This window comes from Cibotium barometz, chromosome 8 (assembly GCF_041138505.1).
Source record: "Cibotium barometz isolate CiBa-2024 chromosome 8, ASM4113850v1, whole genome shotgun sequence".
NCBI lineage: Eukaryota > Viridiplantae > Streptophyta > Polypodiopsida > Cyatheales > Cibotiaceae > Cibotium > Cibotium barometz.
Window position 1 is genome coordinate 9,793,083 of NC_141053.1, and position 24,918 is coordinate 9,818,000.

At 45.2% G+C, this 24,918-nt stretch overlaps 1 protein-coding gene across 4 annotated transcripts in view; it reads right to left on the reverse strand.

Annotated features, from left to right (window-relative positions):
• The window catches only part of LOC147635878 (putative trehalose-phosphate phosphatase I), a 77,479-nt gene that overhangs the window by 14,673 nt on the left and 37,888 nt on the right, over nt 1-24,918 (reverse strand). For all 4 annotated transcript variants that reach the window (XR_015266447.1, XR_015266448.1, XM_086801271.1 and 1 more), the window contains exons 3-8: nt 16,892-17,032; nt 16,677-16,748; nt 15,238-15,360; nt 3,587-3,643; nt 3,101-3,202; nt 1,350-1,427 (exon numbers count right to left, since the gene is read on the reverse strand). Coding sequence is in view for 2 of the 4 variants with exons in the window: in XM_086801271.1 (XP_086657397.1) it covers nt 1,350-1,427; nt 3,101-3,202; nt 3,587-3,643; nt 15,238-15,360; nt 16,677-16,748; nt 16,892-17,032 (573 nt within the window). In the remaining 2 variants the exon portion in view is untranslated. The remainder of the gene's footprint in view (nt 1-1,349; nt 1,428-3,100; nt 3,203-3,586; nt 3,644-15,237; nt 15,361-16,676; nt 16,749-16,891; nt 17,033-24,918) is intronic.

Sequence of the window (24,918 nt, forward strand, 5' to 3'; positions counted from 1 at the left end):
CCCAACTTGGTGGGAGGGGAGGGGGGGCACTGGAGTCAAGGCATAGTATTAGGGCACACATAGCCCATCTTGTCTGCATTAGCACCGCCCATTTCGGTTTACAATGCAACCTAGCTCCTGCCCCAAGTTGACAGCTTATCTCTTGTGCCATCAAGCTCGGCTCTAGTGCCATCTAGTTCCTACCTTAGTTCAACTCCAACGCCGCCCATCTCGACTCCAACAACCAGCCAACTTGACTCCAAACAGGCCGCCAAGCTCGAACAACCACATACACATTCTACCCCGCTCCAACACACGGGGTGGTATGTAAGACCCATGTCTACTACTAGAGACCTACGATTAAGCAAAACATGGAAACACAGACACTGGCATCTAGCTCACTACCCAACCATAGAGCCATTTAGGCTCACCCCCCAGCATAGAGGTCAGTAGCATCCGAGACCTGACTCCACGTGCAAAGCCTTGGCATCCCATACCACCAGGACACACCCCTCTGATGTACGCATGGAGTAGCCACATGGACCTCTGAGTCCAAGTTTGAGGAGCCCTCCCTCAAACTGACTCCAAAAGTCACTTATATAGGCCTTCTTTGAATCAAGAGCCACAAATAGCCTAGGCCTCATAAAAATCACTAACGTGATAAGATGCCTAATCTACAATCACTCTCATCCTAGCATGAAGTTAGACCTGTTAACCTTGCTTAGGGGTTAGGAATGTAACATACTTCCCTCCTTAACAACCAGTGAAGACAACTTGTAAACCTTACCAGTTCTCATCGTCTTAGAGTCCTTGGGGAATTTAAGATATACCCACATGCCCTCCTATAAGAATCTCAGTGTCCGTTGTTGGTTAGCATAACATTACACACAATCAATTTTCAGTATATCTTGCATATCCTACAAGAAATCATATGTTGATTGCAGTTTGATGTCTCCAAAAGCTTCTTGGTATGGGTCTCCCAATCTGGAACAAGGTTGCACCTACTCCATAATCATTGGCATTTGTCTCAAACACAAAAGGTTTACTTGGCCGATAAATAACATGAGTGCCAATGTGGCTAGCTTCTTCAAAGCTCAAAAGCACGATCTAGCTTGTCATTCCAAAGGCCCTCTGAAACCATCTAAGTCCTTTCTTTTGCAAAAGCAGGCACATGTTTCTTTTAAAAACTAAGTAGGCAGACCGCATCCACCCCACCCACCCCTTCCCAATCAACAAAAAACTCTCCCTCACACACACACGAAGAGGGAGAGAGAGAGAGAGAGGTGCACACACTTGTGTGTGCTCCTTCTGTTCTTTTATCCACCGTAATTCTTCTAAGGGAGAAACAAAGAAAATCATGTTACACTAACCTTTCGACCTTGAGTTAAGGTTAGCTCGGGGTATTCTTTCAAAATTGCTTGTACCTCTTCTGCAAGTGCAAGCCAATCCTGAGATACAATAAAGTAAACAAAACCTTTCAGTATCGAGAAGAAACATTTCAGCATCTTTCAAGCAGATTGTTGCCAGTTCACGGTACAAGAATCTAATTGTAAGGATGCCGTCTCCCCTTAATTCCTACTTTGCATAAAATTTGTGGACTTCAGGAATTTTATAAATTATTAGCCATGGGAAAACTCAAAAACAATACAAGAGAAGTTATTTCTCATGATGGAAGGTCCACAAGGTTCTCATGGCACTGAGCAAACACAAAACCATTATTGTGGGCCATACAACTAGCACCTATGCCTGCCATCATAGTTCAACTCTCATGGAAGTTATTGAGGAGGCACATACTAGCCAAAGAAAAGCGGAATTACAAAGACGGTGTTTCCTAGAGCCTGAGTTGGGTTGGCAGAGAGTTGCATCCGGGCATTAAGTAGTTGTCCCTGAGTGGAGCCACAAGATTGTCTGTAAGAGATTTGGCATAGACTTCAAATGATTTGAAGAAGTTCTTTCACATTGTTTATCTCGAAATTTAGGAGTCTGGGTAATAGGTTCATTAAGTGCCGAGGTTTGTAAAAGGAATCATCCCTTTTAGAATAAAGAAACCAAAAGTGGGGGACTGGCCCATCCTCCACCCATAGTGTAAAGTACAGACACACGCACACCACACATATACACAGAATCTACATCTGTAGCCGTTCTACATTTGCATCGTGTGTAGTTGTCTTAACTAAGTGAAAATGTTTAGATCTCTTAGGTACCACAGTTACAGAAGAAGATGCAAGCGGGACTCTCAAGAGATGGACCAAGGTGAGCAGGAACTAAAATACGAAATTGAAAACTGCAAGAGCGAAGCCAAGGAAGATATGAAGCAGAAGATGGGTTAGTAGACGAAGACAAAATGATCCATGAGGAATAGACAATCCAAAGCACTCAAGACCTTAAGACCATTCAAATAACTGAGGCAAACAACCGGCTCTATCGTGAGGGACTACTTACCGAGGGCCGAGGGCCGACTCCAACAATATCTGCCCTAAAGTGGACTCTAAAGGTAAATCTGGACATACTTCTATTTCTCGGTGACAAATAAAGAGATTCAACAATTCATTTGCAAGCCTTTGAGAATTGGGCAAATTGGAAGCCGTTGGAGGAGGATGAATTAGCCAATTATTTTCCATTATCATTACAAGAAAAAATGGTAGAACGAGTACCCACCCGATGAGAAGAGAATTTGAAAGAGATTCGGAGCACTAAACAGTGATGAAGATTTGTTGCATCAATTGGGAGAGAGTAAGAAAACAAGAGTAATACCATGGAGTTTGCTAATAGGATCAAAGGGCTATCTAGAGGAATGGTAATGCCAGGACTACATTTGTATCATTTCTCATTACTCTTAAACTTATGGTCCATTACAAGAGACTGCCTTTACCAAGTCTTTACAATGCATGACTAAGTGATGTTCTTACCAAGGCACCAGCTGTAGATGAAAACGGATCAGCATCATCTTTCTTGGTGCCATCTGTTGATGACTCCTAACACGATAATTATGTGCTAAATGATCTCTTGCCACAGACCTAGCACTCTTAATTATAAATCGGTAGATAACTAATGTGTGCTGAGAGTATTAGTAGTGCTGGAGACATTCATTCTCAATCAGGCCCTTGGATGTCAGACTTACCTCTTCCTTTACGCATCGAAAGTGCAATGTAGCACAGTACTTGTTGTGGTCTACTCTTGCTCCATAATACTTCTTAGTCCTTTCTTTAAGCAAGTTGCAAACCTGTCAATTCACAGGCATACGTGTTGAAAGTATCAGGGTTACCAACAACTGTCCCTAAATGCCCTTTCTTTAAGCAAATTGCAAACCTGTCAATTCACAGGCATACATGTTGAAATCAGGGTAACCATCAACAGCCACTAAATGCCCTAAAACATCAGGGCATTTGCATTGAACACAAATTGAAGTCTACAATTATGGATTGGCAATCAGTTTGGACATATTATTTAAGGTAACTCCTCTCAAAGCTGATGCTTCCTCAGGCAGCCCAAAAGAGAATCTTTCGCGACTTTGTCCAAAAATGAGGAAGCCTGTGAGAGACTTAAGCTAATAGAGCAGTAACAAACATGAGTAACAAAATAAGAGAAAAGCAATAAAAGAAAGCACCTCATCCATCAAAGGTAGGTACTTGCTGGGTGGCTGGAAAAGGACAACATCATTGCCCTGCAAATTATAGATCCAGGACAATAAGTGACATGACTATGAACATGGGTGGCAGTATTGTTAAATGCACAGAGTTAGCAAAGATAGAGGACTGCAAGGATACAATCCTCGAGATTGCACTTTTAGCAAACAAAAGACAACATGAACAACAAACTTGGTAAGGAATTCTCAAAAACTTTCCAAGTACAAAAACATTGCCCGTGATTCATTATCGAGATTGGATTATCCTACTGATTTCAAATTCCCATGGAGAATAAGGGTACAAACACAAAGGTTTTGAAAACAGCAGGTTCGAATGAGAAAATTATATGGAAAATGGACACTTTTTACGCTGTTTTTGAAAGAAAAGCTGTATGATTGACTGTGAAAGCCTGCTTGTATTGCACCACTACCACCGGCTCCCTGCTTTGCATCCTTTGAGATTCTGCCAACCCAACCTCTGCTGGTGCCTTTCTGCTGGAGATACTGGGAGCCACATTGTCTCCAATTTAAACTGCCCCTGATCTCTGATCTCATCTGCAGCCTGCACGACCTCCTAATTTGTTTTATTTGGGCTGTCAAACAAGTGTGACATTCTATCTTTTGCCAAGTGAGGAGAGACCTTGAACAAGTAAGTGAGGCTGTCTTCCTTCTCCATTAGTTGATGATCTTGTTCACCTATCAGTGGGCTATCACTGAAGGGTGAGGACATTTGAATGACTACTTAATGGAGGCTGGTTTGGTTTTTTGGGTCAGTTCATGACACCGTTGTTAAACAATCATCTGTCAAACTTTCAGCCAACTGAAACCCCAGGCAAGCACAACACCCAAAAAAGTTTCATGCAGGGCAGTTGAGTTGGCCATGGGAGCTAATAGTCATTTTATGCTCCACCTTGAGGAAATAAAAGATGTGTGAGTTGGGTATATTTAGAAGCAACTTTGAGACAGATGACTCTTCCCACAACAGACAAAAATCGTTGTCCTCTTTTTCTCACTCAGCTCACAGCCACATGCTCATACACACCGTTCTCAAAGGCAGAAATTTTTGAACTCAATTTGTCAAAGCTGGCCACTTGCACAGAGGAACTTTCTCAAAAACAACAGACACAGCATCACTAGCCTAAACGTTCTTATAAGGATCCACAAATGCAGACAGACAATAAAAATGTGGGCCTTTTGGTTGCCTCTCTCGGAAGCCTGCACAGATTCAAGACTGCACTACAAGGACCAGCACGGTAATAGTTAGAGCAATCTGTAAGTTCTCAGGGCCCCCAATCAGAGGCTCCAGCAGCAATGGGAGGTTTCTTCCAGGCTTCCTCTGAAGAATAAAGACCTTTTCAAGCTCCTCCAAAAGCTTACTGACGTGGTCTTCAACTCAGGAGTGACCGAGCCATCCACACACAGAAGGAGCATTGGATTCAAACCCTTGCCACAGAGTCCACGGAAACAGAGTCATGCAAGAGGTCCCTGTACCTGAGCTGCACCTGCCCCTCTCCTCTCCTGCTGCCCTCTCTGCTAATTCGATGCCCCTGCCTTTGCTGCCCTTGCCTCTTTTCAGCTGCCCGCGCTGCCCCGCCTCTCCTGCCCACGCTTCTTTGCTGTTCATGCTTCTCTGTGACCACGATGCCCCCCCCCTCCCTCCCTCTGCTACATGTGTTGCCCTTTTCACTGCTGCCCCTGCCCGTCCTCCACTTCTGCCGCCCCTCCTGCTGCCTGTCTTGTCCTTTTGCCTTCCCTGCTTCTATCCCTCCTTCCCTGCAGTCTTCACATGGAACGGTTTCTATCAGGGTTCAAGACGGCCCTTTTCCATCACATTAGCATCATGACTAATCACACCCCCCCCCCACAGGAGCCAAACTTGCAACCCTTTTCGCTGAGATTGACAAAGGCAACCCTCATTGCCAAAGTCTTCTGGTCGAATCCACCCCATCTCCAAGACGACCCTTATTGCCAAAATCTTCGGTTCACATCAGTCCCGTCTCTAGGCTCGTGATTGGGTACTCGCAGTGTTGCACCCTCCCACTTTGCACCTTCAAATATGTTAGGTTACTTGGGAGGGGTTTCTTCCAAGTGGACTTCAATGCTGAGGAAGCAACCTCAGAGATGCTGAAGGGCATCCCATTCCCATTGGCCCAAGGAAGATGTTCTTCCTACCCTACACCAGCTACTCCGAACCTTTTGAAGAAGATGGAACCGCTTTCCTCTAACACTCAGATTCCCATACACACGTGTATTGGCTGATGTTGGAAGCCATTGGGTCAGCTTTTGGCCTGGTCATACAGGTGCCCCCATCCATGCCTTGCTGACCTCTGCCGCCAAGAGGTCACTGCCTTGGCAGACCCTGTCTCTAGGGTTATGGTGCTTGCTCGTGACAGTGAGCTTATTGAGGACTTTGTGCTTTGCCAGAGATTGCCCTAGGGCTAGGGGTCGTAGGAGACAGCGCAAATGCGCCTCTTAGGTGAGAGAGCCTAAGACTCGGTCTCGGCCAGCGTAGGACATGTCGCCCTCTCATAAGGCTTTACAGGATGTACTGCACGATGTATCTGATCATGATACATTGCAAGGCGCCCATGTACTGTGCATGTGTGCTCAGTGACTACCCCCTATTTCAGCACTGTGAGAGGCAAGCAGACAGACACCGACTAAGCATTTGCTTAGGTCCCTGGCTCAAAATCACACCTTTACCATGAGGATTGTCCCATGGAATGTGCACGGCCTAGGAGGGCTTCCCACCCACAAAAGGAAGCACCTTGTGAAGGACCAACTTCATCCTCTTGTTACAGGTGGAACTATGGATGTGCTCTTGTCACACGGGCACAAATTGGGGATAGGCACCAATGTGGTAAAATAAAAAGATTCTTTTTGGCTACACTTACTGGTCCTGGCTACACTTATTGGTCTTGGGCAGATGGGACCATAAGGGGTGTGCGCATTTCTGTTGCACTGTCACTTATGCCTCGAGTTATTGGATATGGTGTTATCATATGCCAGAGCGTATGGATTATGGTCATTCATGAGGGTCAAAAATTGGGCATCTTGAATATTTATGCACCTAATGTGAGAGGTAAGCGGGTGGCCTTTTGGGAGGCAATCACAGAGCTCCTCCCCCAAGTAGATCATTGGATAGTTGGATGGGATTTCAACATGGATGAGCAACCCCCTGACAAAAAGGGTAGCCGTGACAGTAGAACGCACCCCTTGGAGAGAGCCTCATGGGAGAGATTCAAGCTCTCTTTCTATGGCACGGACTGTTGGACAAAGGATTACTTCCAGAGAGGAGGCCTAACTCTTTATCTTACTCTTGGCATAACCACAGAAGCAGGGATGGATGTATCTTTGCATGATTGGATAGGTTCTATGCGGATGATTGGGGCCTAGATAGGGGAGGCACCATTGCTATCATGTCTGGCACCACCAAATTATTGCGTGGTGTTTTGTGCTTCAGGGAGTGGGGGACTCAGATTGCCTCCCCCCTCCATCTGGATGCAGAGATTCTGCATGAGGTCATGTGATGATCTCGACCCTTGACATAGAACTGCATTGGCCCTCAAGAGGATCAGCCAATTTATCATAGGATTGCTTCAGCCAAGAAACATGAAACCTTGGACAAGAAGAGGACTATCAGGCGCAAGATTATTGTGCTTCAGAGGGAACGCTAGAAATATCCAGAGTCTCCTTGGACCCCAAACCTATTGTCTGCTGATGGCCATGGATAGGCGAGCTGAGTTCTCATTTCATGCTAACAAGACCTTTTGGGCACACATGGCTAGCAGATGCATAAACACTTCTTCTCAGCACATGGGCCTACCCATAGCAGGGAATGTGTGAGATACTTACAGGACTCACAAAGGAGAGATTCAAGCTGAGAGAGAGAGGGTGATGAGTATCACATCAGATTTTTATCGAATATCACCTCTCTGCAGAGAGAGGTTGCACAACACAATTTGGGAGTGCATGCCCAAACTTATAACAGATGATGTGTTGCTCATTGGATGCCCCCTTCTCGAAGGATGAGTTGAGACATGCATTGCAAAAGGAAAATGCCCAATGAATGATGGTCTCTACCCATCCTTCTTCATATAGTTTTGGGACCACATTGGGGATGAGAGCACTGTTGTTTTAACAAGCGATTTGGCATACAGGTACGATGCCCCCTTTTCTCATGGAGTTCCTTATCCAGCTTATCCGGGGATGAGACCAACATCAAGGAGAAGAGGCCCATCAATTTACTTGGATCTGCAGTAAAAAATTTAGCGAAGTCATTGAGTATGAGGTTACTGTCGGTTATTCATGACACAAAGAATGGGTTCCTCCAAGGAAGGAGTATATTTGACATCACCTTCTCATTTTGGAAGCTATAGTTTGTCAAATTGCCGGTGTCTAGCTAACAAGTGCCAACCGTCCAGCTCACAAGTGCCTGCCGTCCAGCTAACAAGTGCCAGCCATCCAGGTAACAAGTGCCAGCCATCATGACAACTAGCACCCCAAGTTGGTGAATCATTGATGGAAGTACATACCTACCACCAACCTCTTCAAGGCTATGTGCGCTCCACGGCATTTACTAGGTTTATCTCTTACCTTGGAGGACCACCACTTGCACACCATCAGTAAGTGGCTGGCGCATTCCTAATATTTGCAACTAGTGGTAGGTTGCCCCAGAATTACACTCCACATTCAATGGCGGCCGCACCTGTTTACTCACCGCCGTGGGCTCCTACACACGTGGTTGGACCGCTCGTAAAAATTCTTGGGATTGCTGAGGGGATTAATCAGTTTTAGTGAATGAATGCAATTGTTCTTATTCATCATTGTCTTTGTGTTGTGTGTCTCTTTCCTTCAAGTGTGTTCTATTGAAGTGTCATCTTGCCAATTTCTTGTTGTCACTGTCTCTTGGGGGCACGTCAACCATAATGTCTCATCATAGTTGTGAGTGTGTAGTGGAGCAAGGTAGTGTAGCCACACATCTCCCTAGCCAAGTAGCAACTCCTAGAAGCATACTGCCATAGAGTGAAGAACCCGTGACATGGTCAGTGTAATAAACCTATTGGGGAACTCTCAGCAATCAGGAGTTCCTTGTGAGTTCTAGAGTCAAGTGTCACATGCGCAGCACGTGCTCTCGGGTTGGGTCATAAAGTCCACTAAAAATCCCCTTGTCAATTCATTGCTACAGTCATAGGAAACCCACCTTCAATTTTGTGCCTCCTCATAGCCCCCCTCTACCCTTACCCCTACCTTCACTCATGGCCGATACAAATTTGGCCGGAACTGAAACCCACACGACTATGCTAGGATGTGTACATGTCAAGCTGCCAACCTTCAAAGAAACCACCACCACGGAGGACGCCAACGACCATGTGTGGCGCTATCTGGCCATGTGCAGAAGCAAAGGGTTGGACAAGGAGAGGATAACTATGTGGTGCTCTCCCCTTTCACCTTCGAAGGGTTGGCTTACAAATGGTTCAATCGGTTTCCAATGAACCATTTTGCCAATTAGGAGGTCCTACGTGACACCTTCTCAAGAACCTTCAGTCCAAGCAATTAGGAGGTCCTACGTGACACCTTCTCAAGAACCTTCAGTCCAAGCAATCATGAGGACCGGGTGTCATCGCAGGAACTCCACCACTTGACGCTCCTTCCCTGAGAAACATTCTCTGAGCTCATGACACAGGCAACTATCTTGGTGGCCCGAGGGCCGAGACGCGTACGGAAGGAGGGGAACTGATTGTGACTGGATGTGATGTGCTCCTCCTCCCACTGAGACAAGATGTGTTGTTGGAAAAGTGAAGTTCGTGGATAAAGAAGCAAAAGTGCTCGCGCTCTATGTGGGGAAGTCATGGGTTTGTTGGGTGTAGGTTGGTGCTCACTGCTGGGATTTGCGGGTGGTAGATAGGAGTGTAAGGGCCTGCCAAGTGACTGGCGGCTGTGGTGGTTGGTGGGAACAGCTGCTGCTGCTAGTGTAATTGGCAGAACCCCTTAAGGTAATAGCAATCTTTATCCTCATGACCACCCTTCTCACAAAAGTTGCAATCTCTCCTTCTCAGTCACTCCTATGGGGTGTGATCGACAACTTGACAGATGGCAGACCAAAGTGTTCTTTTGGCTTCCTCTTCAGCCTTGAGTCATTCTATCTCCGTTGAAGCTGGGCAAGATTACCCTCTTCTTGCTGAGCCTTTTGGAGCTTTACTACTTCTAGCTCACGCTTGAGATGGTCTTCTTCATTGTGGGCGTTCTGGAGCTTGAGAGCTTCCAAGTCCTTTTGGAGCTTGGTCACTATGCCTAATGTAGTGACCGTGGACCTTGGAGTTCCAACCCCTTCGTTGTTGTCACCTTCAAACAAGAGTCGTGCATTTTCGAGTTGAACGGAAAGGTCTTGGAACTCCTGTAAGGTGGCGCTTGGCTTGAGGCTCTCCAGGCTCTTTAGTTGAGTGGTGCCAGGAATAGCCTGGTTCACCCACTGACGCACCATGAAGTGACCTTGATGGGTGGGCAAGTCCTCTCACAACCCACTCCAACTGCCGCCGGTGATCAACCCCCAACCAACATGGTGATCGCCCACGCCCAAAAGACGACTCTAGGAGCCACTTCAGCTGAAGGAAAGCCTGCAGACCATCTCCTCTTTCCTGCAATATTGCTGACCATGCATTCCTACAAGCATACAAGGATCTTCTGACTACACCACCACAGGAAACTAGCATACATCCTAGCTCACCATCCACACCTAGCTCACCATTGGCACCAGATCCATCAATACCCTCAATTAACTCCCTTCCTCAAGGCTGCCGATTGGATGTGCCGGAGCACTAAGGTCCACCAAAAACTTGCAGCACTCCTCACTCAATGGGAAGGACTAAGTCCACCAGCTCCTCTTAGTGGTGGGCGACCGGGGGCACAAGATGACAGTGCCACCTGCATGGGAATAGGCCCATCCACTGCCACTGTCACCGAAGCCCCCGTGTGAGAGTCCACATCAATGACACGTCACTTTTTGGTGCAATCATAGACGGCATTCTGACATCAACTTGATGCCTGAGTTCACCCTGCACACTGTCGGCCTTCAGCTTACCCGGCTTGCCAACTTCTGTGTACGGATGGTCGATCAACATGAGGTCACTCCCTTGGGGCCTGGTAGAGGCAGTACGAGTAAAGATGGATGGAGCTTGACTTTGTGGTCATCCGCCTTCGAGCGGTTCAATGAGCATACTCCCTCTTAATTGGCTGCCCGTGATTGCACCCTGTGGGTGTGCTGCATGACTCGGGATCAGACAGTTTGTGGATCCAGGCTAAAGTGCCACATGAGCTGAAGTTAGACACCAACCATCCCCGATGAAGAGGAAGGCATCATGCCTTACACAAAAGATGCCGAATTGCTCGACTAGATCCAAGCAGCCAGCACCACCCTAGCCTGCCACATGGTTGAAATCACTCCAGTACCCCTTTCCAGTTTGGACTCTGGAGATGGAAACAATCGAGGCCATAGGATTGGGAGAACCCATTACCAATGAGGCATGGCGAGATGCCTCCTAGGGTCACCTCCACCTCACTAAGTGACGACCCACCGGCCAAGGCGCCTCTTGTTAAGGTGGCATTCCGCCCAACCAAACCTGCCACCAACAATTACCCCCCCATTCCTCTTGAAGAGCTCTCTTCAACCTCGCACCATGACAAGCATGGCAACTTCAAGATCAACCAATGCCCAGCACATGACCCCATGATGCTCTACCAGGCTGCCCACAGAAGTGAACTTCCTGACCCTCTCCCCTCTCAAGATCTGGTAAAAGAATTCAACCTCGCCACAACGGAGCAGCCACGCCCGATCTTACTGGCCTCCTAGTTGTGGGACCACCCCAGAGGCATCTACCTTCTTCCAATCCTACGAAGATGTCTTTGCCAAACCTACAAAGACCTCGAACGTGTGCCAGCAAACATAGGTGGATGAAATCTCGTGTGTGTGTGTGTGTGTGTGTGTGTGTGTGAGAGAGAGAGAGAGAGAGAGAGAAAGAGACAGTCATTCATATTTTTGGAGCTGTCCTTCTTCTCGTCAGTTTTTTCTTCCTCTCATCCAGCTTCTGCGGGCTCGATTTCCAAATATGATATTTGGAAAGTTTTTCTGGCTATTTGGTCTTCATTTGCCCAGACCAGAGTTCTCTCTTTTCTTCTCATGGGTGCGCTACTGGGCTTTATGGACACTATGGAAAGTTCGCAACCATGGAGTTTTCGGTGATGCGGTTTTTTCTACATTTTCCTTTTTTCGGTACTCCCTGCATCAATCTTTCTTCGATTGCATGCAGGTTGACCAAATAGATCATGATGTATATTTGTCTTATATTGACATCTTCAGTTGATGTACTTTGGGACTATCTACTTTGGATAGTCATCTTGTAAATCTAATATACTTATGATTCCACAAAAAAAAAAAGTGTGTGTGTGAGAGAGAGAGAGAGAGAGAAGTCACCTTCTAATATTATGTGTAAAAGTCACCTCCTAATACTATGCTTTATATATGGTTGGCCTTGCTTTTCCATGCTTTTGCCCAAAAGCTTTATAAGATTTTAATGATTTCTTTTCTACACTTCAGCCCAAAACTCTTATAAGTATTAATGATTGCTTTTCCATGCTTATGGAAGCCCATACTTATAAGTAGGTTCTCAAGCATATAATAATGATGGCCTTGACTTGTCCAGCCTTGGTTTAATGTCATGTGAACCTACACATACCAATGTTAGTTTATATAAAGAATAAAGTTGTAAATTATGTTTAGTGTGTACTTACCACCTACAAAAGCCATAAGACCACCTCTTTAGGCCCAAACAGCAGTGCACACGCACGTCCACAAGGAAACCTTAGCGAAGTTCGCATACAATATACTAGGCATTGTCCAAGCAAACAATGTCACACAAATAAAGATAAAGTCCAAGCAACCTCAATGATGTATATACACATGTAAACTTAGATAGTTACTATCCTGATCTCTTGTATTCCATAAGCCATACTCTACCATGGAGTATATCATATGTACATGGGCATAGCATACAAATCCCATGGGCCCCACCCAAAGGTTCCAAAGGCAATCTCTATGGGCCCCACCAAATATCCCTCCATAATCCTATCATGTTCTAGATCTCCGTCACAAGCCCCACCTAGAGTCTAGACACATGCCAACAGGATTAATCAAGATAATCATATACCACATGATGCGAGAATTTAGGGGTTTGTGAGAGTAGGTGCATAAGAGTGCATGTTACGTAAAAACTAAAAAGTGTGTGTGTGTGTGTGTGTGTGTGGAATACCCCAACCACGCATCCTAGAGAGAAAGTGCCTCACCTTCTTTGGTATTGCTTGCACTCTTTCTTGATGACTTGTCCGGACGCATGCAGGCTCATTTTCTTGGGAGGCATTTCGGGTGAATGTTTTGGCTTTTTGGTTTTCTTTCTCCTCCACTACCAGCTTATACCGACTTCCTTGATCGGACAAGATTCTGGGCATTGTGGACTATCTACCATGCTCGGAATCAGCTCTTCTTCTCTGGAGATTCATTTCAGCTCTTTGCTTACTTCTAGAGAGCCCTTTTACATTCCCTCCAAGATTCTCATGAACTCAAAGACCTTTCCTTTCAGCAACTACAAGTATTCTCCCTTGTTTCTCAACTAAGTAGTAGCTACCCCACTCTAGGACAACTATGAATGTACATTGACTCTTCTACTGAGACACTGATTTCACTGAAAAAGTGTGTGTGTGTGTGTGTGTGGATGCCGATTGCAGAATGTTGAAGCTGAAAGCAACTGCTAAATGGGTAAACCCGGCCAAGAAAGTAAAACTGGCCCATAAAGTGAAACCCAGCCAATGGAGTAATCCCGACTATCTGCTGAATGCTGAATGCTGAATCTGAAGCCGCAATCAAATGCTGAACACTGATGGCTGAAAGCTGAATGCCAAGCGCTGAAAGCTGATTGCTAAATGCTCAAGCCGAATGGCTGAAATGTGGAAAGCCTGAAGCCAAATGGCTGAATGGCTGAAAGCTTGAAACGGAAGGGCTGAGCCAGAGAGCCAAACGCTGAATGTCATAAGCCAAACGCCGAATGCTCAAAGCTAAAGCTGAACTGGCTGAATGGCTGAATGTTGAAGCTGAACACTTTAATGTAGAATGCCTGAAGCAGAATGGTTGAATGAGAAAAGCCAAACGCTGAACGGCTGACCGGGCAAAGCCGACTGATATAGCTGATGGACAAGGAAGTCTAATGCCATGAGCTGAAAGCAAAAGGTTCAATTGCTGACTAGGAAAAACCGACGGAAGCAACTGAATGGCTGATTCGGCGGCGTAGATGTAAAACACCAGTACTGTTCACCAAGCTTCATTGCTTCAGAGACTAATGGCGAGAAGCTAATGGCTCTACAGCCAAGCTTTGAAACCAACTCTGAAACCAACTCTTAAAAGCCAACAGGTGGCCACACCAATGAGGAGAGTGTCAAAGCCAATGGCAAGAAGTCAAGGAGGGAGGAGGCGCGAATGTCAATGACAGGTGCCGACAATCGAATGCACGCAGGCACCAAAACCAAGACACTGAAACCAAGGCCGTAAACCTTAGCTCTAATACCAGTGTTGGGTGAGGGAGAAGATACTCACACTCACACAAACACACATGCACACATACTAAAATCGAGCTCAAAGAATGAGAGAGACCATAAGCGAAGCTGGAAAATACTCAATGATAATGATAAGAAATGAGTGGAATACAAGAGTACTAATAGAAGCCCTAGCCCTAGGGCTGATGTGGCTAACACACAAGAGTTTGTTCACACAAGGAAAAAACCCCTGCCAGCACAGGGTAAAAAGTGCCCGTGTGTAGAGCTGCTCACACTAGGGACTTCCACGCTCACCAGGCTAATGTAAGTCAACAAAATGGTTGAAACAAACTTTGCAAAAAGTATGGAAAAGCAAGCTACCACTAAAACAACGAGTATTCTTCTGGAGATGTATTGCACGAGTACTCCCTGTTGGTAAAACTTTGGCAAAAAGAAAGATTACTACTACTCAATGCCCAAGGTGTTCATGCTCTAATGAGACCATCCAACACTTGCTATGGTGTTGTATTGACACTGAGGATTTCTTGCATGGTTTATGTGTGTTTGACTGCCAAACTTCCTAGTACACATTTCTATAGGAACTTCTAGATCTTTGGCACATATGAGAGGAGGCTAGCAGGAATGGCTCCATTTTTTTAATGGACAAGATTTTCGGCTCTCTCGTCACTTTGGACTGCATGCAATCGATTGGCTTTCCAGTCACCCCCGATTGACAAGTATTACTACTTCCGTCAATTATTGCACTAGGTGCATGGGAATGACGGCATGTGTACATTTGTGTGCTTATGCACGAGTGCGTGCATGCGTGCAATCAATTGGCTTTCCAGTCACCCCCAATTGACAAGTTTTACTACTTCCATCAATCATTGCACACTGTGCATGGAATTAAGGACGTGTGTGCATGTGTGTGCCTATGCACAAGTGCATGCATGCGTGCATGCATATTTATACACTCACATTGATAGACTCCCAACTGGTGATGGAATTTTGCTGATTGCAAAAGCACAATCAAAAAATTCAGTTTAAGAAACAACCTTAGAATCTTTGGTTTGTAATCCGTCAGCCCTAAAACCATTGCAGCCTTCAGCTGGCCCCATAATATCCATTCCATGGCTACCAGCATAATATAATTCCGCCAAATGTACAAATTCATATACCTGCCAAAACAAAATAATGATTAGCCAAGCACAAAGACCAAACTCTTAATGCAGGTGCAAATAGCAATGTACAGCAAATCATTTTTGTGTAAGCTTGTTAAAAACAAAGACTGTGGCACATAGAATGCACAGACTGACAGGCACGCATGCACTCACCACACACACATGGCATGCTCTTAAATGCTTCCAAGGCCAAACTACACTTGCTAGTCACACATTTGTTATTAAACTCTCTAAACATCCATTCTATAGTCATCACATAAAAGCACCAGAAGAAACATCTGCATGTCCTTTAAAAGGAGATGTACTAGACACCAAAAAGAATAGGCCATTACAACCATCTTATGTTCTCTTGTTCTGTATGACACAACTGGCTCACATTTAAAGATGTGCAGTGTTGGAATGTACAACATGGACTGTTAAGAATTTTTGTTAATATCTCAAGCTTAAACACTTTTGCACCTTAAATCAACACTCTTCTCTATGAGAGAGCAGAGACATCAGTTACTGTGGAACATGTGGAGAGCCAGATGCGCAAAGGCAATTGAGGGTACTCAGATACATCGGTCACAGGTCCTTTGTTTCATCTGGGGTAGTATTGTTCATATTTTGACCGTCACTTGGACCAGAGTCAAGGGATCCTCTAGATCTCCTACAGCCAAGAAGAAGAGCTTCTTTTCTGAGAGACTTCTTCTAGGCTTTTCTTGGTGCTTTCAGCCACCTTTATGGCTTTTCCAAGCTTTGCATGGTGTACTTGTACTCTGAGCCTTCTGACTTTGTACGTTTTTTATTCAAATTTGATATAGAATTGTTTTTTCTGGGAAAAAAATCAACGCTCTGCAGTGGGCTGAAGAGTAGAGGGAAGAAACACCCGGAATCCAGGGCAAAGAAGAGCCTATCTGTAGCATCATGCCCTTTAGGAAGGTTCATTAAATTCAATCACAATCTATCTTGACATCCAGGACAATTACCAATACTTCTCTGGTGGACCGTGGCTTCAGTAAATGCTCACTTCCAAAAGGTCTTCAAGCTTCATCGTTATAACAATTGCTAAGGCTATGTAGAGGGCCAAAATCTAAGGGAAAGGACTTGGAAAAAATCTCATAAGCAGGCCAAAACAATTGGATGCACTCCAGGCTGTTTTGCTAGCACTGAGCTTCATAGCTCACTATCATTATTCTTGTTTTTTCTATCGTATTCCGGTGGGATGAAGGCCAAGAGTCCTCTTTCTACAAGTCATGAGACTTATCAAAGCAAACAGATGGGTATTCATCCGAATTCTTGTTTTTGATCGGTCACAACTTTTAAAGGCATACCTTATCTCTACGCCTTCCGGTAATGATAGCAGTGGGAAAATTTGCAGCAACTTTTTTGACAGTGTCACGCATCTGCACAAGGAACTATCACATTTGAGCTCAAACTTGTCCAGAATAGCTCTGAAATAATGATGTTACAAGAACTCCGCAAGGAAAAGGATCAATTTAACAATACATGTAGGTGGAAAGGAATGCCCACAAAGATCGGAATCTACCTCCTCAGACATATAAGCACAATCAGGATCTTCCACAATGGGTGACAGTGTTCCATCATAGTCTAAGAAAACAGCAACTTGCTTCCCTCTTGCTTGCTTGATGATAGCCTCGAACATGTGTAGAGCAGAAGGATGTTTTACCTAAAATTCCATGACATTAATCAGCAATGTGCGCGCACACAAAAAAAAGAACATACTCCACAAAAATCAAACAGAAACAACAAACAGGCATTGAGAAAGGCACAGAAAGTGAACTTGATATCAAAAGAAAGCACTTGCCAAAATACATGGCCAGAGAAAAAAGGAGCAAGGTCTGTAAAGAAAAAGAGGAAGAGGAAGCATTGACGTGTCTAGTCTTGAGCGCTGGTGGGAATACGTTGTAATTTACCTACCCCAAATATCAGAGCCAGATGCCATGCTTTTTTTCATGGGCGAAGACTTACTACATAGATACCCACTCTTGTCCAAGACTTACTACTACATATATACCCACCCTTGTCCATAAAAACAAACAATTGAACATCAATCACATGGTGATTGGGAGCTGAAACAACAATGAGCATAATGTACACATTACAACAAAATATACACAGGATTTTTTACAAGAAGAAATTTGAATGAGTCAAAGGCTGCAACTAAGCGGTGCAAGTTTTCAAGAGTAAGAGCTCCCCCCCAAGCGAACCTGTCTCTCCTCTCCATCTTTGCGCTTGAGCTGCCCTCCACCTGAGCCCCTTGCTGCGCATCCTGCTGCCTTCGCCATCCCCCCCGCCCCCACCACCCTGCCTCCTTCGCCATCCCGCCATCCTTGCTACCCCCACTGGCTTCCTTCTCTGCCCTCCTGCCTCCTGCACAACCCACCTCCATCGTGCACCTGCCCATCCTCCGGCCGGCCCCTGCCTGTCTGCTTTCCCTGCCCGCCCGTCGCTGCTGCCTCTTCGCCTTGTTTATGATCGTCCATTGCCGCCCCCTACGCCATCGTGCTATGCCGACTCCCCTTGGCCGTGGAGTTTTTTGTTTTTTTTCGCCGCCCTTCCTTGCCCTCTCCCTGCCGTCGCACAAGCCCTTTCTTCTTCAGCCTCTCCTTCATTAGGTTTTTCTTGCTTGCGGGCAGTTCTCTTCGGCAAGTGTCGGCGCCTCCTCATCTTCACCCCATCAGTAGGACTCCATGGCAGGCGCTCCGTCACCCCAGACCGAGGCCACCACCCCTTGCCATTTTTCTGAAGCAGATCTCCAGCCCTTGGCTTCTACAGTATCCTCACTTGTGGTTTCTTCTCTAGTATGGAAGATTGTCGGGAGAGCCACCCAGTGCATGGACAGATTCCAGATTTACTCCAAGCACCCCTTATTGAAGAGCACGGAAAAATCACCAACATGACGGTTTTTTAGGCATGGCTACTCCCAGGTGGCACCTGAGGCAACTGATCGTGTGATGCGCTCAGGCATTGGCACCATGGTTTCGACCTTGAATCCAACCCCCTCATAGGTGCATGCGGCTTCCCCATCACAGTCTGCTTCCCTGGACTCTGAAAGGAGTATATCCCTTGCAGTGCTCCTTGATGTCAAACAGGTCATGTGCCTCGGGTACAGCCCTGAGAAGCGATGAGGAAATCCATCTTCAATTGACCAAGTGCATAGAATTTTGCCTACAGTTGCACGAGGTGGTTGATAATTTGTGCAAGTATTCCATTTTCCAATATGATTAACTTGCAAACATCATTGAAGCCCTTTATCAGCAAAATTGTATTATGGTTCCATTGCATCTCATCTACATCTAGCTTAATTAGCTCACATTCAATCTTCTCTCCCTCCCATGCAAACTCAAAATCACAGTGGACAGTTCTCACAGGGATAGAGGTAAATTTACTAACAACCAAAACGAAGCTCGAGAGAAAGAGCCAAGACACCGAGCATTCAAATTGAGGTGTTACAAGCAACACCTTATTTACATCTGCACCTAGAAGATGATTCACCTAGGATAACTAGTTTGGAGACTGCTAACCTACAGTTAGTGTTGAAAAGTGTTGATGTCTACTTGGGTAGCAGGTGTGACATCCCCACGATGCCAACCCATGATCAACCTGCATCCAGAGCACTCACACACACGCATTCATAGGTCACAAGGACAGGACTAAGTGGACTTGCCTCCCAACTGTAGTCTCACTTCTGAGCCACCCCCGAGCTTGAAAGAGAGAGGCATGTGCACTACCTCAGCATGAGGCTTTCAGGTCACAAGACCACCTTGCAGTCAGACCACCACCTTGCGTGTCCCATACCACACACACTACCAATTTGCAAAGCTCGGCAGCCCTAGACTCACTTCTAGGCTAGTCTAGATCCAAACCCGTACAAGGCATGCTCAACAGTGAATTATGAGCCCTTCTCATGCTTATATAGGTCTGTGGCACTATTTCAATCCATACACTTATGGTATAACTGTTTATCTCGCTTTACAGCCCACTGCTTATTTGTGACACTCCCTTGGGCCATGGATATCGATCCATGCTCATGTCGGATGTAACATACTCACCCACTTAAGAGCTCACCTTCAGAGGAGTGAAGTCAACTGGACAAATCCCTCTGGAATTATCCACAACTCGTTTGAGATTCTGACTACATAATTTAATCCTTTCAAATGTTGATGCACTCAACTAGGGAGTCTGTCTGTTGAGATATCACCATGCCCATAACAAATGTAACATACTTCTCCCCTTAAGAGCTCACCTCCAGAGGAGTGAAGTCAACTGGACAAATCCCTTTGGAATCATCCACAACTCATTTAAAGTTCGGACTCCATAATTTAATCCTTTCAATGTTGATATACTCAACTAGGGAGTCTGGCTGTTGAGACATCAATCTTAACAATAGTGTTCCAAACTTGGCAATGCAACTATCCATTGCATTTCTTTGGCTGACTTATCTCCGACAAATTCCTTGCTGAGCCATCTTTGAATCTTCCATGAGTGAGCCAACCAATGTCATCGTCTCATTGTATTACCACCAATGTCATCGTCTCATTGTATTACCATCAATCAACACCCTAGAGAGGGCAAGGTAAAGAATTGAAAGACCTTAAATATTACCGTTGATGCAAACGATATCTAGTACTCGCTAGAGTGAGGAGGATAGCTTCCTTGTAAGGATGACAAGCATTAACATCCAAATCACATGTGAAGGCACTACCTTGAGTAGGTTTACCTTTTAATGATCCATGCCCTCTAGAGCCCTATGGTTCCACCTCTTTCATATATGGACATTTACCAATGCCATGTGCTAATGAACTTCATTGGAATTTGGGGTAGGTTCCATTCCCAAATTTGTTTCATTTCCTAACGTGTTCTTCTAGCCCATGGAGAGAGACACTTTTCATCCATCAAAAGGCGCCTCTAAGTGAACGGTGAATCCACATCATGTATCCACTTATAACCGATTTTGGATAAACTCTTGTCCAACTCTTGATTTTGGTAATCGTCATTACCTTGATCCATTTAATGCTTATATTAATATGGCATCCCCCATGATATTGGCCAATAACACTAACATGGCCCAAATGCATGTACTAATAATACGAGCCTATCAGTATTAATATGGCATCACCCACAATACAATATATCATTATGGTACAATGGTATCTAAGATATCCCCAGTCAACCATAGAGTGGTCTTCCTAACATCCCTCTTGCTTGGGTTTGCAATTGAGCCTCTTTAAGCCTTGCTTGGACCCATTTAATGCTGAGGTGAGTCACAACTATATCAAATCCTAAAGTCTCTTCAAATCTCTACAAAGAGCATGGACCTCTTCCCTAGAGGTGTCTCCACAAACCCTAAAGTCTCTATATTTTAATCACTACTAAGAGCATGGAGACACCTCTTCTCTAGAGATGTCTCTAATGACAACTATAAGATCACTCAACTATCCAAGCTAAAGAGATGACCTTTTCAAAGTTTCCTCAAAAATCCGCATTGTTCACTTCCTCCTTAGATTCCTCTGACAGAGAATTTCTATAGCTAGAAACACTATATATACTCTCAAGGTTTTGCTCTCTTGAATTAGAATGCTTATGAGAGGAGTGTTACATGACCTTTATTAACCAAATCAAGGTAGGTTTTTTGTGTACCATGGGAACGCGTGCACTGACCTAGGCTAAAGTGCAGTATTGAAAACCTCAAAGTGACGCTTTAGAATCTCTCCAGTAAGATCATCTCTTCTGCACAATCTCTTCAACACAAGAGCTTGATCACAAAATTTGTGTGGGGATCCCAGTCTGAATCATGTATGCCCATGGAGAGAACTATAAACGTCGTATTATTTAGTGAATGATCTGATCTTCACTGCCCCACAAATGACTCCAAGAGTCAGTCTGCAAGTGTTGTCTCCAGCACATGAGCTTAGAGAAGTCTTGCACTTTTACACAGATATCCAAGGAATTAGATCCTAGCTCAACAATCTCATATATATCTCAAGCCTGCCCAAGGCTTTGGACCCAATAAGATAACCGTCACTAGATGCGCCATAGGGAGGAATAGTTCCACTGAACTCTAGAAAGACTCCTAATCGTTTGCTGTGTAAGCATCTTCTTCAATTTCCCGGCAATCATAGAACATTACTTACGTCTTTCAACTTGAGTGCTTTCATTTTAAGAAACTGTCATGATAAATCTCACCCATTTGAGAACTATTGCCCAATTTTCTCCTAACTTGTTTGACGAAAGGAATGTTTCCAATCGTTACAGGATCTCAAACTCAATGGAAGGTGAGACTTTCTCACCAGAAAATGACCCTTTACACTTGGATCCCGTTGGCCCCAACTGCACCAAAAGACAAAACACGGATAGAATCTTAGAGATCATAAATAATCACATTGTTGTGAGACATGGAATGGGTCTGATGTGGATCTGGCATGGGGCTTTGTAGTATTCTGCCCAGATATGAGGCTTCAAGAGGAAAGATGAATCACTTTACTAATGAAACTCACCATTCCTTTCTCTAAACCTAGGCTGATCTCTCTAAGCTAGGCTAATCAAAAGTTAATCCAAGGCTAATCTAGGGTGATCTAGGGGTAGCTTTATTTCATTGGTATCAGAGCTTAGTTTTGATCCATCTTCATCTTCATTTCAAGAAAGATTGAGGGACTCTTGAATTTCTTGATCTTTCTTAAGTTTCTTGATTTTCCCAATATTTTCTTGAGGAAATTGGTGCAAACATGAAAAATATTTCAAGTTTGATGACAAGAATCAGGGCAATGGTGACCTTGAGTGATGGCCATGGCATTAGGACATGACTCGATCTCAAATTTGAGCAAGTTGACAGGACACTTTGCCATCTTGTGAGGCCATGCAAGATGCACTGCAAGATGTATGACACCATGCCTCGCAAGGCACCTATGCATTGCACACGTATGCTGAGATTGTTCAGAGTCTAGGACAGAGTGAACATGCTAACATGGGACGTTGCTCAGAGGATTCCTCCAACATTATGAGAGGCAGATTCAAACTCCGGCCAATTGTAGGTCCGGAGTCAAAACCACTTCTTTACCATAAGGGATTGTCTCATGGAATGTGCACGGCCTTCCCACCCGCAGTCGGAAGTGCCTTGTTAAGGATCAGCTCCACCGTACCATTACAAGTGGACCTATGGACGTGTTGCTCTTTAGGAGCACAAGTGGTAAAACTAGTAAGATCCTTTCTGGACACACGTTTTGGTCCTATGCATGGGGCCAAAGGTGGGGTATGCCTTTTTAGTGTCAACATCACTTTTACCTCATGTTATTGGTCATGGTGTTTTCATACCTGCCTACAGTACAGTGAATTATGGTTATGCAAGAGGGACAGAAGTTGGATGTCTTGAATATCTATGCACCTAATGTGCGGGGAGAGAGGGTGGGGCCCGCTAGGACACCATCATAGAACTGCTTCCCCATGTTGATCATTGGATTGTTGGAGGAGACTTCAACATGTCTGAGCAGCCCTCTGACAAAAGGGGTGGTCCTAAGGGTAGAACACACCCTCTGAAGGGATCCTCTGTGGAGAGAGATTCATACTCTCCTTCTATGCATGGATCGTTGGACAAAGGATAATTTTAAGAAGAGGCCTAACTCTTTATCTTACTCATGGCATAACTGTAGAAGCGGGGATGGATGCATCTTTGCATGGTTGGATAGGTTTTATGTGGATAATTGGGGCCTAGATAGGGGAGGTACTATTGCCATCTTTCCTAGTACTACCAAGTCACAGCACTACCCGGTTGTCTTGTGCCTCGGGGAGCTTGGGAGACTGAAGGCTTCGCCTTGTGTTCGCATCCCAGACTCTCTCTACCTGGATGCAGAGACCTCGCTGGAGGTAAGAGAGATTTGGAGGCTTCGTGATGATCCTGACCCCCGGGAGAGACTTGCCTTGGCCTTGAAGAGGACTAGCCAGCACTATCACTTTGTTTCTTTGGTAAAGAAAGAAGAGCCTCTGGACAAGGAGCGAGCTATCAAACGCAAGTTGGTTGCACTTCTTCAGAGGGAACACTAGAAGCATCCTAAGTCCCCTTGGATCCCAACTCTCGTCCACTCTTAGAGCTGCGTTACAAGCGGCCATGGATAGGCGGACTAAGTTCACATTTCATGCTAATCAGGCATTTTGGGGTGGCAGATGCAACAATCCGTTTTTCTAAAACATGGACCTATGCACAGTATGGTCAGTTTGAGATGCTTGCAAGATTCTCAAGGAGAGAATTTCACACTAAGCCAGATACGGTGAGGAGTATTGTCTCAGGCTTTTATCAGATCTTGCTCTCTACAGAGGCCCACTCTTTCGATAGAGATGTTGCACAACAGAAAGCCTAGGGTTGCACCTCTATGGATGCCCCCTTTTTGAAGGATGAGCTAAGACATGCTTTGCATGCCATCTAGAAAGGCGAATGCCCAGCAGACGGTTGTCTCTCTCCATCCTCCTTTTTGCAGTTTTGGGATCACACTAGTAATGAGGTTACTACTCCTCTACAGGAGATGTGGTATACAGGTATGATGCCTCCTTTTCTCGCAGAGGATCTTATCCACCTCGTCCCGAACGGTGGGGACGAGACCAATATTAGACAGTGGAGGCCCACAACTCTGCTTGGATCTCCTTTAAAAATCTTAGCGAAGGCAGTGAGTATGAGGCTTCACCCTATTCTTCAGACGGTTATTCGTGATACACAAAATGGTTTCCTCCAAGGAAGGAGTATTTTTTTAAATAACTTTTCATTTTGGGAAGCCCTGGAGTGGGCTAAACCTAGTTAACAATTGTAACATGCGGAAGCTCTGGGGGTCTTCTTTCAGCCCTAAACACCACTAGAAACAATCTGATGCAAAACGCAGACATGAAGAGAGAGTAGAGAGAGAGAGAGAGAGAGAGATGCTGGAAATTCAGTATATTAATATGGTACAAAAGGTACTCAGTCCACAGCCCAAGGCTGCCTTGTAAAAAGGTGATAAACACCCAAAAGTCTAGTCCCTACTTGGACCCTAAGGACCCACTCCGTAAAGGAATGAATGAAAAGAATGAGGAGCAACTCTTGCTATTTATAGTCTCTTGAACTTCATGGAGAGCTGGCCGACTAGTGTCGGCCAGCTGACTAGACAAAAATTCATTAATCATCATGCGCCTATAGCCGCCTGGTTTCTGATTCAGCCGACAGCCCTTCTGGTCTCAGCCGACAGCTCCTGTTCTGTTTCTAGTCCAACCGACAGGGATCCAAGTCCATTCTCCAGTCCAACACTGCACCTTGTGCACCAAGTCCTAGCTCTATCTGGATCTTATACTCTTTTTCTAGTTGCCTCTTCTGGACTAGCATTGGAGAATGTCCATGGCATTTTATGCACATGACATCCCCCTCTGCTAAACTTGAGGACGGGATTCCAACCTGTTCTTGGATGACTGTCATCATCCCACTCTATTCCCAGAGTCCCTCTATCATCCATCCAACTCTAGCAACCCTTTTCACTGAAAACCCGGCCCGGTCTCCAAAACCACTCTGTCTCTGAATAAGATCTATGCATCTGTTCC